The sequence below is a fragment of the Erigeron canadensis genome, chromosome 6 (assembly GCF_010389155.1).
Source record: "Erigeron canadensis isolate Cc75 chromosome 6, C_canadensis_v1, whole genome shotgun sequence".
NCBI lineage: Eukaryota > Viridiplantae > Streptophyta > Magnoliopsida > Asterales > Asteraceae > Erigeron > Erigeron canadensis.
Window position 1 is genome coordinate 34710827 of NC_057766.1, and position 15096 is coordinate 34725922.

General features: G+C 34.1%; 4 protein-coding genes across 5 annotated transcripts; 2 read left to right on the top strand and 2 right to left on the bottom strand.

The window, feature by feature from the left end:
• Positions 1–472: 472 nt before the first annotated feature.
• LOC122603308 lies at positions 473–4788 on the top strand. Its single transcript, XM_043775982.1, has 12 exons — positions 473–811; positions 936–1043; positions 2051–2108; positions 2197–2277; positions 2387–2458; positions 2556–2803; positions 2903–2974; positions 3609–3725; positions 3823–3904; positions 3992–4038; positions 4137–4218; positions 4437–4788. The coding sequence occupies exons 1-12, from the start codon at positions 597–599 to the stop codon at positions 4518–4520; spliced, it is 1266 nt and encodes a 421-aa protein (XP_043631917.1). The 5' UTR covers positions 473–596; the 3' UTR covers positions 4521–4788.
• A 563-nt stretch (positions 4789–5351) lies between these two features.
• Positions 5352–7501, bottom strand: LOC122603428 (60S ribosomal protein L10a-1-like). Its single transcript, XM_043776126.1, has 6 exons — positions 7381–7501; positions 7210–7249; positions 6559–6778; positions 6064–6229; positions 5740–5945; positions 5352–5571 (listed from the first exon to the last, which is right to left on the bottom strand). Exons 2-6 carry the CDS (start codon positions 7212–7214, stop codon positions 5518–5520), a joined length of 651 nt encoding a protein of 216 aa, XP_043632061.1. The 5' UTR covers positions 7215–7249; positions 7381–7501; the 3' UTR covers positions 5352–5517.
• A 3328-nt stretch (positions 7502–10829) lies between these two features.
• On the top strand, positions 10830–11791 carry LOC122603672 (cytochrome b-c1 complex subunit 9-like). Its single transcript, XM_043776443.1, has 3 exons — positions 10830–11059; positions 11194–11241; positions 11530–11791. The coding sequence occupies exons 1-3, from the start codon at positions 10952–10954 to the stop codon at positions 11575–11577; spliced, it is 204 nt and encodes a 67-aa protein (XP_043632378.1). The 5' UTR covers positions 10830–10951; the 3' UTR covers positions 11578–11791.
• A 62-nt stretch (positions 11792–11853) lies between these two features.
• On the bottom strand, positions 11854–15029 carry LOC122603671. Of its 2 annotated transcripts, none has more exons than XM_043776441.1 (5): positions 14966–15029; positions 13315–13581; positions 13021–13232; positions 12679–12946; positions 11854–12323 (listed from the first exon to the last, which is right to left on the bottom strand). In XM_043776441.1, the coding sequence occupies exons 2-5, from the start codon at positions 13564–13566 to the stop codon at positions 12033–12035; spliced, it is 1023 nt and encodes a 340-aa protein (XP_043632376.1). In that variant the 5' UTR covers positions 13567–13581; positions 14966–15029; the 3' UTR covers positions 11854–12032. The 2 variants fall into 2 exon arrangements, with proteins under 2 accessions (XP_043632376.1, XP_043632377.1); XM_043776442.1 differs by having other exon boundaries at positions 13315–13568; positions 14966–15027.
• Between the last annotated feature and the right edge of the window lie 67 nt (positions 15030–15096).

The window sequence follows — 15096 nt, forward strand, 5'->3', positions numbered from 1 at the left end:
AAAAAATATATATTTAAAAATTTGTATGTGAGAAATTCCACATCTAAGTTTAGTTGTCGTATAGCCTCCTATTCACTTTTTCCATATATATATAACAATAATAGCAAAAGCTACAACAATTAATGGTTCATTATTATGGTTTTACTCGACTGGTAAGAGTCATCTTGTTTTTATAATAACTTAGACTAACAACTATGGGCTTAGACCACTCATAATTTACACATACTTTTATTTAGGGGAAAAAAGAATATAAGGCGGTCCGATACCTAAGTTTATGTATGGAACCCTTCATATATTAATATTTTATTATTTTTTTTAATGAATAAATGCACAGGCTCCATGATTTTTATGAATTAAAAAAATATATATATGAGTGTTACACACCTAAGCTTAGGTACCGACAGCCTCATATTTTCATTCCTAATATATATATAGATACTTTTACTTTTCTATATCATCGGGTTGCCAGTTGCCACTAATAGGAAAAATTTACCCGCGTATGGATTACTAGTGGCAAACCCCGAATCTTATCTGATATACCCGCGTAGTCTCTCAACCACCGACCAAGTGGCGCCAGCCAGTGATCAGAGAAAACAATGGCAGCAGGAATAATAGGAGGCCAAACCGCTTGCAGAATCTCATCGTACTATGTAGTCTATCCACCAACACCATGTTCTTCCTTCCACTCAAACATCATCAAACGTATCCCAACCACATGTAATGGACGATACAGAGCCAGCCTAATCATGAATCCTGAATCTTTCGAAGTCGGTCGGCTTATCGGAAGCTACGGCTTCATGAGCGTCACTAAGTATTTTCTCACTAGATTAACTAAACCCTTACTCTGTCTCTCTGTCTGTCACTTACTTTCAAATGTATTTCATTCTGGAGTAGCATCATAATTTCACTTATAAGTTTGTTTGTTTTGGTGTTAGTTATTCATCAGGACTTCAATCAATTGATAGCTTACAAGAACAACGAGAAGAAGAGGCTGTCGGCGGTTTGCGATTTCAGGATGTTAGACAAGGCAATGTTCAAATCAGGTCTGTATCATTCCATTCTTTTATGTGTGTATCACTCTACTATAGTTTGTGTAAGTAGTTGGTTATATTAGTGTTAATCTTGAAGTTCTCGTGTGCTGTCGTTTCTTTCCTTCATTTGGATATGTACATTTTAATATGGTAACTGAACTTGTTAAAGTCTTAATATTGGATCGTTATACTAATTTTGAGTAATACAATGGGTATCTGAATTGTATTAAACATCATGTAGGTGTATTAACTACCATCATGTAGTATAGTGACCAAAAGAAGAGTGCATGACAAAATCGTTCGTGAATAATCCGGCATAATCTTGAGTGTTCTTAGTTCTGGAATTTAGCAAAACTTAATCTAACCTATAAGTAAAATCCATATTTGAAAACGACAAATGACAAGTTTAATTAGCAAAAAGTAATGTACTTTATTAGTGGCAATGAAGGCTAGATCAACTGGCTGGAGTCATCCTCGGTTTTACCCCAGGTCACGAGTGTGACTCTCCGGACTGAAGCGTCCTGGGGGTTTTTCCTTTGCGTCACCTGTAACGGCTCATTGTCTACATCTCGTAGTCTAGAGCATGTGCAGGTGTTACGATCCCACATCACCAAGTATGGGATTGGTTGGTGGTTTATAAGCCTAGGTGTCCCCTTCTCCTTTGAGCTACCTAGCTTTTGAGTGAGTTCTATAACTAGCTTATGGCTTGATGCGAGCCTATGATGGGTTCGTATGACCAGGGCTTCACCATTGTATGGTGAGGGTCGAATACCCACACCCACTGACTGTTCAAAAAAAAAAAAATGTCCTTTATAAGTGTAATCAATCATTTGGTCAGGAGGTCATTGTACTTTTCAAAACTGGTTTCCTGGGTCACTAGACATGATTCTGGTGATCTCGAGTGACCTAAAGGCTGTGAACATTTATAGAAAGCATGTTTGCACTTTGATGACTCTAACTGTATGTTATTAGGTCTATGAATTTGCCTATTAATATCTGCTATGACAGCTTTTGTGCAGGCTTTACGAAGGACGAGTAACTCAGGGCCCTCGTAGGGGCACTCCAATCATCTTTAAGGTATGTAATCTCCATTGTTGAATTCATGCTTTGATGCTTTTGATCCTTAAGTTTAAATAAATACTTTATCATATATGTTATCTTGCAGGTTTATCCGGGAAAACAAGTAGGTGGTCTTGAGGCTGATATGATGGCCTCAAATGAGCTTGGATCTCATGCTTTCCTGCAGGTACATTTAAAATGTTATATTTGATCAATCGAATTGCTTACTATATATGCATTCAGAATGATAAGTTAGGGTGTTGTTTACATCATGTAACTATTATACTTTTTCGCAGAGTTGTTCGAAAGTTATCTGCCAAAATATACAAATTCTATTAGGGGGTTTTGAGACAAAAACGGGAGAGCAGGTAGTCAACATTTAAGATGCATGATTATTCTTTTCTCGTGTACTTTTCGTGTTATGTACATACTGATTATTCTAAATGTGATCTTAATGATGAATAGTGGCTTGCATTTCGCAATGATGGCAAATATTGTGCAGCAGACTATGCTAAAGCTTCATGTGAGAAAGTTTCCAAGAATCTTGCTCTTGGAGCTCAGAAAGTATGGAATCCCTTTGAAGAAGAACAATATATTAAACGGAAAAGATATTTTGTTATTAAGCTACTTCATGGTGCTTTATGTGGTTTGGCTTACATGCATGAAAATGAAAGATTGCATCAGAGCCTTGGCCCAGCCTCAGTTGTTCTTAAGTACGTCACCATTTGTCTCTCTTTTTTCCCATTCTTTCTTGGTTACACAACCTTTATTGTATTAGAAAGCTCAAGAAAACCTATGCGTTCATAATGCAGCACGATGGTAGATAAAGATTCTGCTTATCTTGTTCCAAGGCTTCGTGATCTTGCCTTTTCGGTTGATATAAGGTATGCTTGTAGTTATACTACTGTATTATTGTAAGGATGTTTCTGCATACTGATTAGTAGTGGAAGTCAATGAAGTGAAACTAATTGGGAATTTGGTTTTGCCTTCTAGGTTGAAGTTGCTATTGTCAGTTATCTAAGTTCGATTAATAGATTGTATACCCAGTTGGATTATCTGAGGCTCAAATAGTCTGTTTCTTACCAAATGTAAGAAAATCTTTTTTGGGGTAAACTAAATAACAATTATTACCCCCATACTTTGAGACACTTTCACAGTGGTTACCACTAAAACGTCTCTTTTTCACCAAAAATATCTTTGTGATCATATAAGTTTAATTGCTTAATCAATCATAATCCGTTAAAAGCTCAAACACCTGATTATATGAACATTTTAAGTTTACAACTTCTGGACAGAGGCACGTCCAAACACTAACGTTCACAATTTTCAGATTGGGTTTTACAATCATTCAATCACTTTTAAACACACACCCAAACCCTACTATCACTTCTTTCATATAGCCAAAACCATGATGTTTCCGCATACATTTCATTTTTAAGCATATATAAGTATATAACCGATCTTCATTTTTATCATCTTTTTTTCAATAATAACTTTCAAATTAACTTTCTGTTGTAGGTTTCCAAGTTTAGAGGAAAATTCAGGCGGATTATCTGATGGTCTTTGGAGACGAGCAAGATCAGCTGGGGCTTTCACTCTAATGGAGAAACGAGCTTTTGGAATAGCTGATGATATGTAAAACACTGCTTTTATGTTAATACTTAATCATCAATATTTATATATTTATTGTAGGTTTACTCATACTCGATACTCCATAATTCTCCTTTTGCAGTTATGGAGCTGGTCTTCTTTTCGCATACATGGCTTTTATTCCATTCTGTGAAGCAGGCATAGTGGACAGCCTTTCATTGCAAGCAAGTTTTCACTTTACTATTTTGAGGTCCACTCTTTCTATTTCTCCTTATTATATTCTAACATATTCATTGTTTTTGAACGTGCAGAGGCTGTTAGAGAGTACTTTTAAACTTGATCTTGCAGCTACCAGAGAGTAAGAACTACGAGCCCTTCTATTTTATGATGACAACTTTTGGTTCCTTTTCTTCTATTTTTCTCATAATTGGCAAGTATTGAGTGGCGTTATGATAGGTACTGCTTAGCCGATGATCGGTTTTTAGAGGCTGTCAAGTTTTTGGATTTGGGTGATGGGGCTGGCTGGGAGTTATTGCAGGTTCACTTCCAATGCCAATTACCTTACGTCTCAGTCATGCATTTCCGTTGGAACTTGATCCCATGTTGTCCTTTTTTCCCCCTGAGCAGGCTGTTTATTTGTTACACCAAGAATAAATTTTACATTTTCAAAGAAGCCGATACTATTTATTGAAACCAAATTTATTGTTTCTTTCAAAACTGCCCATTAAGCTGGTTTTGTACATTATATGTGTGCAGGCGATGTTGAATCCTGACTTCAGAAATAGGCCAATTGCTGAAGCTGTAGTGAACCACCGGTTCTTGACTGGTGCACTCCTCTGAAGTATCTTCTTATGAGTGGGTGCTAATTAAAATACACAATGAGTTATTCGTGTAATTTTGTATCCTAAGACCAAGGTTCTAGTTTGGACTTATCTTGTGACATAGAGAAGTATGGTACCCTTGCAGTCAGTATCTGAAAGAAAGAGAGCCAACTGAATCTATTCCAGTATCTATGTAGGCCTATTAGAATGTTGCAGTATTCTTTTTCTAAGTCTGGGCTTAATGGAATTAGGGAAGATGCACTGAAATGAAGGCTGTTCATTTATAATTTACATGGGTTCATATATAATACGAGTAAGGAGTGGTCCACTGGTCTGTCTTTTCTGTCTACTTACATGGTTTCAAGTTTTCAACTAAGAACCACAAGAAGATATCAAATGCATTCAAATTGAACCACTCATGAAACTAGTTTGATCTATAGTTTTGATCTACACAGATCTTTAGTCTTAGCTATTTGGCATGACATATACTGGTCATCCACATGTATTGACACTATGAAATTAGCTACTGTTCCATTTGGCATCAATAGTACTAAAATGCTAGCATTATGTGAGTTTGCATCTGACACATCAACATTGAAAGCTGATATAAAATCTGGGTTTGCAAATCTTTTGGAGAATTTTTTGTGAGAACATGAATCTTTAGCATCGGACTTCACTCATCGACGATGAATTTAGCCAATGCGACCAAACAGCATTAAGTTACTTAGAGAATTAGGACCAGTTAAAAAGCACTCAGTGTGCACACTACAGAAGTTAGAGTAACTCTGAGATAAAGCAGCAGTGCTTGTTATGAAAATACAAGCATATGAAAAAATAAAAATAATGGGACTAGAGGCACTAATAGATAAATAACATTGATAACAAAGATATGTCTCAAAATTTAGTACCAAACAACCATGCAAGAAGCCAAAAAAGACTATTTCATGTTCCTGACAAATATTTTCTTCAAGCTCTGAGCTTAACATTAACACAAATGAAAACATAAAAATAACTCCTTAAAAGATGCGGACTGGCTTTCCCATTGTTGTCTTCAAGTATAAGCACCTCACCTGAATACGACAAAACAAAAATCAACATAAGAAATCTGATGTTTCCCTTTACTTGAAAAACTTCGTCACTTAAAAAGAACAAAACAACTCAATAACGTGACCGGTCCTACATATAAAGATGATTTAATGACAGTTGCTAGCAGTAAATAATTAGGAAACGATACTCACATTTTGCCAATTCTTCTTCAGCAATGAAACTAGAAAGTTAACACTCATTTGCACATTCTGGAATATCTGCTTCTCCTCCATACTGCAGTTACCAACAGCAACTCCCATGCAGAGAACCTTCTTCAGTTGAAACTTCACAGTTGCCTTGGTCTCGTTAACCTTAGCCTCAAGAGACTCCTGGTGGGAAACAAGAGTAGGGAACTTGCCTGCATTTAAAGTGTCAGAAGAACATGTTAAACTACTTACAGTTAAATGGAGAACTAAATAACATAGACAACAAAAGTGAATTATTTTGAAAGCAAAGTAAATAAACGATACACCTACCTGCTTTGTTCAAGCCAGGTCCCAACAGACGAGGAATCTGCTTGATGACAGACTCAGAAGCCAAAAAAGCTTGGTGTTTCTTAGCAAGCTTCTTCACCAACTTCTTGTTCTTGTTCAGCTTCTTCAGGCTCTCAACATCCATGTATTCGAGGCCAATCTTTTGTGCCTGTAATTGAAGTTAAAAAAACTTTACATTAGTCAATTGTAATATGGAGTATCGAAAATCTACTCAAACATATGTAAAACATACCAACTAAGTTTAAAGTATTGTAGGCCCAAATAACGTTTCCCACACCCAGCTACCCAAGTGATAAGTTTGTATAAACCAAACATCAAAAAACCTTTCGAAAACAAAGGCCTAAAATGTTGTCCAAATTAACTAAAAACTATGCAATATAATGTACCCCTATACTATAACTAACAGGCTACCAAGAACAGTTATAACAGTTCATCCAAATTTAATCTTGCAAAAAAAACAGCAGTTTCGATAACTACCTCTTCAACATGCTGGGCATCTCCGAGCATGCAAACCTTCAACTTGGGACGAGGAATGTGTGGCAACTTGACGGTACCACTAAAACGCTTGTCCTTTTGGGGATCGTAGTTCTTCAAACCAATCTGAAGCTCAATGGTTTCAGTGAAGTTACGTTTCTTTTCCTTGGCCTCAGTCGTAACTTGGGTAATCGCCTCTCTAAGGGCCTCACTCGAGAGCTTACTGTATTATTAAATTAACAATAAATTTTAACCCGTTATCACAACCGTTAACACACCACTTTCACATAGTTAATTCAACAGCAAAATTCCAACTTTTTAATCAAAAATCTCAAATCAAACTAACATTCTTAATTATTCTAAAAACACAAAAATATAACTTACGTATCCCATGGTTATAGATAAAAAAAAAGTAGAATAAAAAAAAATTGGGAATAACTAAACATAGCTTCAAACTAATTACATCCATATAATTATCAAAATAGATATACAAAAAACTAAAATCTTTAAGAATCATACAAAATATAATGAAAAAATGTAATCTATATGCAACTATGGTAAATTAGTAACAAGCACATACACAAATTTAAATCAACAGTTTTACATTAATGTAAAAGGTAGTAAGAACAAAAAAAAATGAATCTAGAAAAATACCTCATTTTGAGAAATTTTCCTGCACTTAAAGACTTGACTTCTGTTTAAAAGCAAAACACACAAAAAAATTTAACACAATAATAAGATATATGCTCAGATGATTAGATAAATAACATTTACATAAAATTAATAATAAAAAAGTGGTAAATGAAGAAGACGAAGATGGGGTACCTAGTGTGGTAAGAACCCTGCAAATAGGGTTTGGAAGTGCCAATAAAACAGCTGCTGATGATATATGATATGATATACTACGAGGGATGTGAAACCCTAAGTCACAGTGGGTGGGCCTTGTTGTATCTGGGCCTAAAAGGATAACCCATTATTTTTTTGGGTGTTAAATATAATTCGTAAAATGTTCAAATATATGGTGGCCCAAAGTCCCAAACTATTTAATCATCAATCTCCTTAATTAATAAAATCTCATTTTAAAGTACAAAGTTTTATTATCTACGAGGGTTTAAATGCCCGTGCTACACACGTCGTGTTTTAAATATATTTTTTGCATGTATTTTGTTGTCGGTTTTTTAAATAGCTAATGAAAGTTTTTTCATAAAACCATATTATTCATCAATAGATAAAAAAAACATAATAATAAGTAAAAAAGAAATAAAAAGTTTCGAGCCAAATGACTTGATTGTTCCACAAAGATTCGGAATTCTCTAAAATTAAGATAATGAAGTATTTTAATTATTCTAATTCCATTAGCATTCAAAACAATTCATTAGGCAAGATCTTTACTCCTAAATGCGTGTTTTATTTTATCCCACATGTGCTACTTTCGAAAAGTTCCCATGGTATCACAAAACGGCTATGTGCGGTTCTATCTCCCGGCAGGTGCAAAGCAGCGCTATTCCTGACACGTTAATGATTGAACTTTTATTAGACTGCAGAATGTTCCAGTAAGTTTGATTTAATGTACGTGAATAATAGATCTAGAACAGCCAGAGAGAAACTTATTGGGTGCCAAGGACAACCAAAGTTATTTACTCGCTCTTCAAGTGTGTGCAGAACAGAAAATTTCAATGGATTCTAAATCTAATAGAGCAGAAACATGTTAAACATCTAGTTCTACTTCTAGCTGTGAATGAATTATGAATCGAGTAGTGTTTTTAGTTGCTTCTCTTTGCTTTACTGCCATTGCATTTGCAAATATTCAATCAACACATTAATCATAAAATCACTAATTACGTATCAATAGTAACCAACTACAAGTTATAACATAGCATAAATAAAGATATTAGATGAAAGACTTTTAGTTATAAGAATTATTTGAGAATTTAAAAGTATTAGTTGAGCCATTACCATTGTAAATGAAGCTTCCACAAGATGTAATCTACAAGTAGATCAATCAGAGAGAACTTTATAATGACCAAACTTTTCTCTTCCAGGCGGCTCCTTATCAAAGGTCCACTTCTACTTTTCCCTTCATGCTGCTATCTGCAAATACGTTTTACTCTTTTTAGGATATTGAAATTTATATAACAAATTGTAAGACTATAATATAAACTACATATATAGTAGAAGCTTTTAAAATGAAAAGCCTTTAAAATATAAAAGCTCAGATCTAAATTCCAAAAATAATATCTCTGCATTCAAGCACGAAAAGCTTTATATTAGAAGCTTTTAAGATGAAATAATAGATGAGATAAAAAAAACATGCTATTATATTATCATAGACACTACGAACACACACACAAATCAATATAAAAATAATCGTTAAAAACATAAAAAGACAAAACACTTACTGATTTTCTTCTTGCATTACATGAACTTCTCCAAATACATCATGAAAGTATCCTGAGACCAACCAATAAAAACACAATAGCTAAAAAAATATCTTATAAATTAAATGACAAATTAAGGACCTAAGTTACTCCATTTGATATTTGATACAGCTCTATAATATAATGGAAGATGAAGAAGTTAACCTGTAATGATCGATTAGTGCTTAAAAATCGAGTTTATTAGACCATCTCACAAAAATCATAAATAAGGATGATAATTTTAGCTTCAACATTGATTTCAATACTCGTAGGTATTATGGAAGCTGAAACATTCATTCATTAAATAATGGGTAAATTACAAAAATCATGTTTGTTCGAAACTACACTGGTTATCTAGCAAGGATGAGAACCATATAACAAAATAATAATGTCATGTTTAATAATAAATGAATTCTTGTATCAACTATTTTTCTCGATATACTTTTCATTATAAAAATTATTGTTTTATAATAAATGTTATATCTACCCAACTTAATAAATGAAGTATAAATAAAACTTTAAGTCCCTGGGATTTAGCCCCCAACTGGACATTTAATACCCCTTATGTCTTTCAGTCAAATGTTGGTCACGGGTTCAAAATTTTTGAAAGACATATTGGGAAGTCCTTGCCAATGAGGTGGGGCATGGGCGTTTTCTCTAGCATTTAGTTGGTTTCCTCCAAAACATTAGTGGGACTTCCACCGCCAGTCAAGCCCTCAAATTGACTGTGTTGGTGACTTGGTCGATATCTACCGGACAATAAAGAGGCATACCACTGAGTCCAATCACCACTGCTGTTAAAAAAAAAAAAAACTCTAAAATTCTTAATAATTATTTTTATAGTGAATTACAGGATAATACCTAAAGTATCCACGAAATTACAGTTTTGATACCTTACATGCATGACACGTGATTTGACTTAACGGTCAAATAGACGACCGTCGGCGATAGGTATGGTTAGTGTAAGTTTTTGACAACAATGGGTATGACTCGTGTAATTTTTAAATTGTAGGTATGACCAGTGTAATTTCGAACAAACCTCAGATATGACTTTTGTAATTTACCCTTAAATTAACTATTCATATACATACATATATTGCAGTAATAATCACAAACCCTCAAGTATAATAATTAGAAACCCAATTAAAATCATAATGCCCCATCATAAATTATAAGTAAAAATAATAAAAACCCTAATTAATTCTCTAAACAATTAGCATTGATTTCATTCTTACAACTTTTATATATATATATATATATAAGATACTATCTATATAAACAAACTACCTCCTTAAAATTTAACACTCTACCTTTAAAATTTCTAATTTACCCTTTTAATCTATACTACCATCAAAACTTTATCCCTAAAATTCCAAAAATACCCTTAAAAAAAACCTTACGCGTGTCCCTTCTCTTCCCTGAAGTTGCTCACATAGTATACCAAAAAAATACACATGCGTTACTGAATTTAATAATTGATCAACATAATTATGCTCATCCCTAAAATTCCAAAAATACCCTTAAAAAAAACCTTACGCGTGTCCCTTCTCTTCCCTGAAGTTGTTCACATAGTATACCAAAAAAAAACACATGCGTTACTGAATTTAATAATTGATCAACATAATTACGTTAACTCTAAAATAACAACGGCGGTTTGCATTTTCTACCGCACAAAGAAACACTTGAGTTGAATCATACATTAATGTAATAATACGGTACCGGTAATTAACCAGTGTTTTATTCTTATGTCTCGCTGCATCGCGCGAGTACAAGGCTAGTTAGTTAAATAAAAATATATGGACGATGTTAGATGAAATCACGATAAATAAGGCAAAAAAATTTGGGAATTTCCTTTTCAGCCTATTGATTAGATCAAATCATACAAAAACCCAAATATATTAACCAAACAATATTCCATTCGACATCATTCAGTCAAATCCATCTCATTGATATAGAGGAACAAGAAGAACGTCATCACCATGAGTCGAAAAGCCGGAGGAGTTTTGGAAGGACTATATAAAGTCTTTTTTTGCAGTACCCCCGTCTATGTCACCTTCGTCATCGTGGGCGCTCTCGTTGGTGAACGGGTAAGAATTCCGAGCCTCCTATAATATCGTTTTATAAATATCCGTGAACGGATCGTTGAATTGGCATTCTAGCTCTTTGTGTAATTAGATTGTTATAAAGTTTGATCCATTTTGTTGGGATATTTGTGTTTCAGGCAGTTGATTATGGAGTTCATAAACTTTGGGAGAAAAACAATGTTGGGGTAATGTCTAATCTTCGATAGATGTTGTTCCTTTTGGTCTTTTATGTTATCATATAAATCAATGGGCATGTTATATTTCTTTTCGAACACCTATGTTATCATATAAATCAATGGGCATGTTATATTTCTTTTCGAACACCTTGTCCTGACATATTTGTTGTATATCATTCAAGAAAATCATGCAATGCATATATACGTCTATATACGATCTAATTTTTTCTCTTGTGCATTGGGTGTATAACCATTTACATTTGTAATTCGTTTTGACATGTAATTGGGGTATTGCAGAAACGATTTGAAGACATTTCTGTTTTGGGACAGAGGCCAGATGAGTGAAGTTTGGCTTGATGGCCTCCTTGATTTCAGTATTCGATCTTGTCTGTTCAAGAGAGGAAAAATTATGTAATTCTAGGTAATAATAATAAGTGTTGTTATGGAACAAACTTGTTATGCATTCTCAAACCCTTACTGTGCATGATGATGTAACTATTTTCATGTTTTGATAACCATGTTCCTATGGTTGGTGGTAGATTGGACTTGCATAGTATTATTATGAGCCTCAAATCATGGCAGTATGGCACATTAGCACCTAAAGCATCACTTGGGAAGTTATATCAGAAATATTAATCTAGATATTGAGCTATGTTTACATTATTGAAAATGAAAACCGACATTCAACATACTATTTAGCTAGTAATGGACTTTTATCACAATACATGAATATACGTTTTTCAATATTAAAGCATAATTTAGTAGGATACGCATGCATGATGTTACTAGCATAAATTGGTTCATCCTGCCACAAGTGTCCTAAAAATTTCTTCACATAAACTGTCATCAAAAGGTAACAAATGCCCTTTACCCTGAACCTCATGATACCGAAGATAAGGAAGCTTTTCAGAGAGAAAGCGGTTTACTTTATATGGTATGATTTTATCATCATAGCCCTGCCAAATATGAGCAGCACCGTCATTGTTTGGCCAAGGATTGCTTATATCGAACGGGTCAAACTCCCATTTTCCATAGCCAGCCATTATGTCACGATACAGAGATTCATAAACACCTTGTTGACGTATCCTTTCCTAACATGCATAAATGTAAGCCAGTAAGTATGATCAATTTATCACACAAAAATGGTTCCATTGTTAGAAACAGAAAGTATACTTATTGACTATTTGAGGTAAACATTACTAAATTTCAGATGAATCCTTATGCAATACTCTGTAATCTATAAGCAAATAATTTTTATGAGCTATATGTGAATCATTTGTGAAATATTAACCAAATTCACTTAAAATATTAGGCGAGGTTAGAATCTGTTGAAGGTATTATCTACTCAGCCTTCAGCATTTAGTTAAACTTCGTTGAGATTGTTATATTACATTTGTTTTCGCCAAGAAATATTATGCAAGATGCTGCATAAACAGTGGCTATTACCTGAGTTCCATCTGAGTTTGGTGGCAAATTCTTCAAAAACTCCAAATCTGATTGGGAAAATATATCCATTTTTCCAGCCATTATACTCAGTGCTGGAAACAACTTTTGCTCCATCCACCAGTTAAACAGCCATGGGGCATAACGTGCTACACGAAACACCCACCGATCTTGAACAAGCAGTCGCTCAAAACTTTCTTTAGCCAACTTAGCAGGTAAACAAGGCCACCAGTAATTCACAAATGGTACGACAAGTGAAGCTCCTGACAACCTTCAGTCACAATTTCTTCTATTAATAAAAACATGATATGATGGACATGAGAAAAGAAAAAATACAAATGATACCTCTGTGGTATGTTTTTGAGGCAACTCCAAACAACATAGGCACCCATTGATAATCCAATCACATAGAACTTGGGACCAATCTGCAACTTATCAGCTAGTTCTTGAACATCATACGCTTCACTTTTAACAGTTCGTTTTGGATGTGGATCACTCTCTCCATAACCCGCCCTGTCAAATGATACCATGTAAATTTGCAATTCCTCAATAAGTTCCTGCCATTAACACATTTGCAAAATGGTCACACAATCGCATAAATGCAGGGAACTAAATGATGACGTTTATAATTTATCATACCTGAGAAATAGGCAATTTCAAATCTTTGGAACTATCAAAACCATGAATTACAATGACTTTATGTTTAGCGACATCCTTGGAGATACCCCACTCTTTATAAGATAAATGTCTTCCATCATCAAGTTGGACTCGAGGTGAAGTAATAGGAGGACCACCTGGTGACCCACAAATTTTAGGAGGCGGTGGCTTGAATCGGATATAAGCCCATCCTAGAAAACCACTTGCCACGACAATCGCTATATTTACGATCATTGCTAAAAGAAAACACTATACGCACATGTCAAAAACACAGAAGCAGCTTCAGTACCAAATTACCAAGAACTGATTATGCAATAGATGCATTTTATAAGTTAAAAACCAAATGTATAAATACATGTAATACATAAGAATCAAAAGAAATTTCAGTTTTGAAAAAAATGAAATAATTTGTCATTGCCACGCTTCATCTGTTAATAAAACAAGTGAACTAATCTTGTATTTCCAAAAGCACCCAGTACAAGAATGAATACGGCAAAGAGTGTAAGGCCCGGTTTTGAACCTAATACCTCTTGTGAGTACATCAGGACGCCTGATCACTAGGCAACATTGGCGGTGGTTTAGATAAAGTATTTAAAAATGGTCACAAAGGTTCTATTTAGACCACGTACATCTGAGTCAAAGACAACTTCCTCCGTTTATTGACACATGCGCTAATATACTGAATTTGATTAGCTTTTTTTATGGGTCTGTGTGCTTATTGAGATATCAAAAAGCCGATAAACGCTTTTTTTTTCCTGAGGTAATGAGCCTATTCATTAATGAGCTTAACGAAAGAGTAAATAAGCGAGAGAAATAAGCTAATTCAAACACACATGTATGATGATCTATATCTATACTATATTATAAAGCAAAACGTCTCTAGATATTCAACATTAAACTTAAATTTTCAATATTGATTTTAAGTACTTTCACAAAATGTCCCTCCTATCTATTCTATATTTACCTAAAATACCTATAATACCCTTTCTCTCTCCTCAAATCTCAACCAATCATTTTCTTTATCTTCCCTCCATAAATCATTTATTCCTCCGATTCATTCAAAATCTTTTATCTCAAAAACCGTACATCGATAAATTATAAAAATTATATGGGTGTTCTTAAAATTTCATTCTCTTACATTAGAGATGTCATTCGATATACTTTCGACGAATTTTTAAATCCGAGGACGGAGCCCGTACGGCTAAGGCATTTGACTATCATACTCTATTACATATCAACTCCTGTGACCTATCACACTTTATGCATATCACACTCTATAACCTAGCTATCACCCCACCATCTCACCGCCGCAACGCGCGGATACTTACTCTCGTATTTCTTAAAATCCTAAATTTAATGAAAATTACATACACAGGAGAATACGCATATTTATTTATTTCTATTTCTATATATCCAGTGAATTCTTTTAAACAAAATTCTTCCAAGAGATTTTCCTGTTCGGGTTACCGGATATGGCAACTCAATTTGCACAAGTGAGATACATGCAACAGATCGGCTTGAGTAAATGATATGGAATCAGTAAGGGGTTTCAATACTGAGATTAAATAAATATGGGGAATTATTAATTAAGGGAATATAAAAGTGAATCAAAGTAAATAATTGAAAAGCTTACCGAAAGAAAGTTGGAAGAATGGTGAAGCAGCTGAAGTGTGCCGGGTGAAATGAAATGTGTTGAAAATCTTATTTAAATATACTAATAAATAACAACCATCATAAATTAATAATAATAGTAATAATATAATA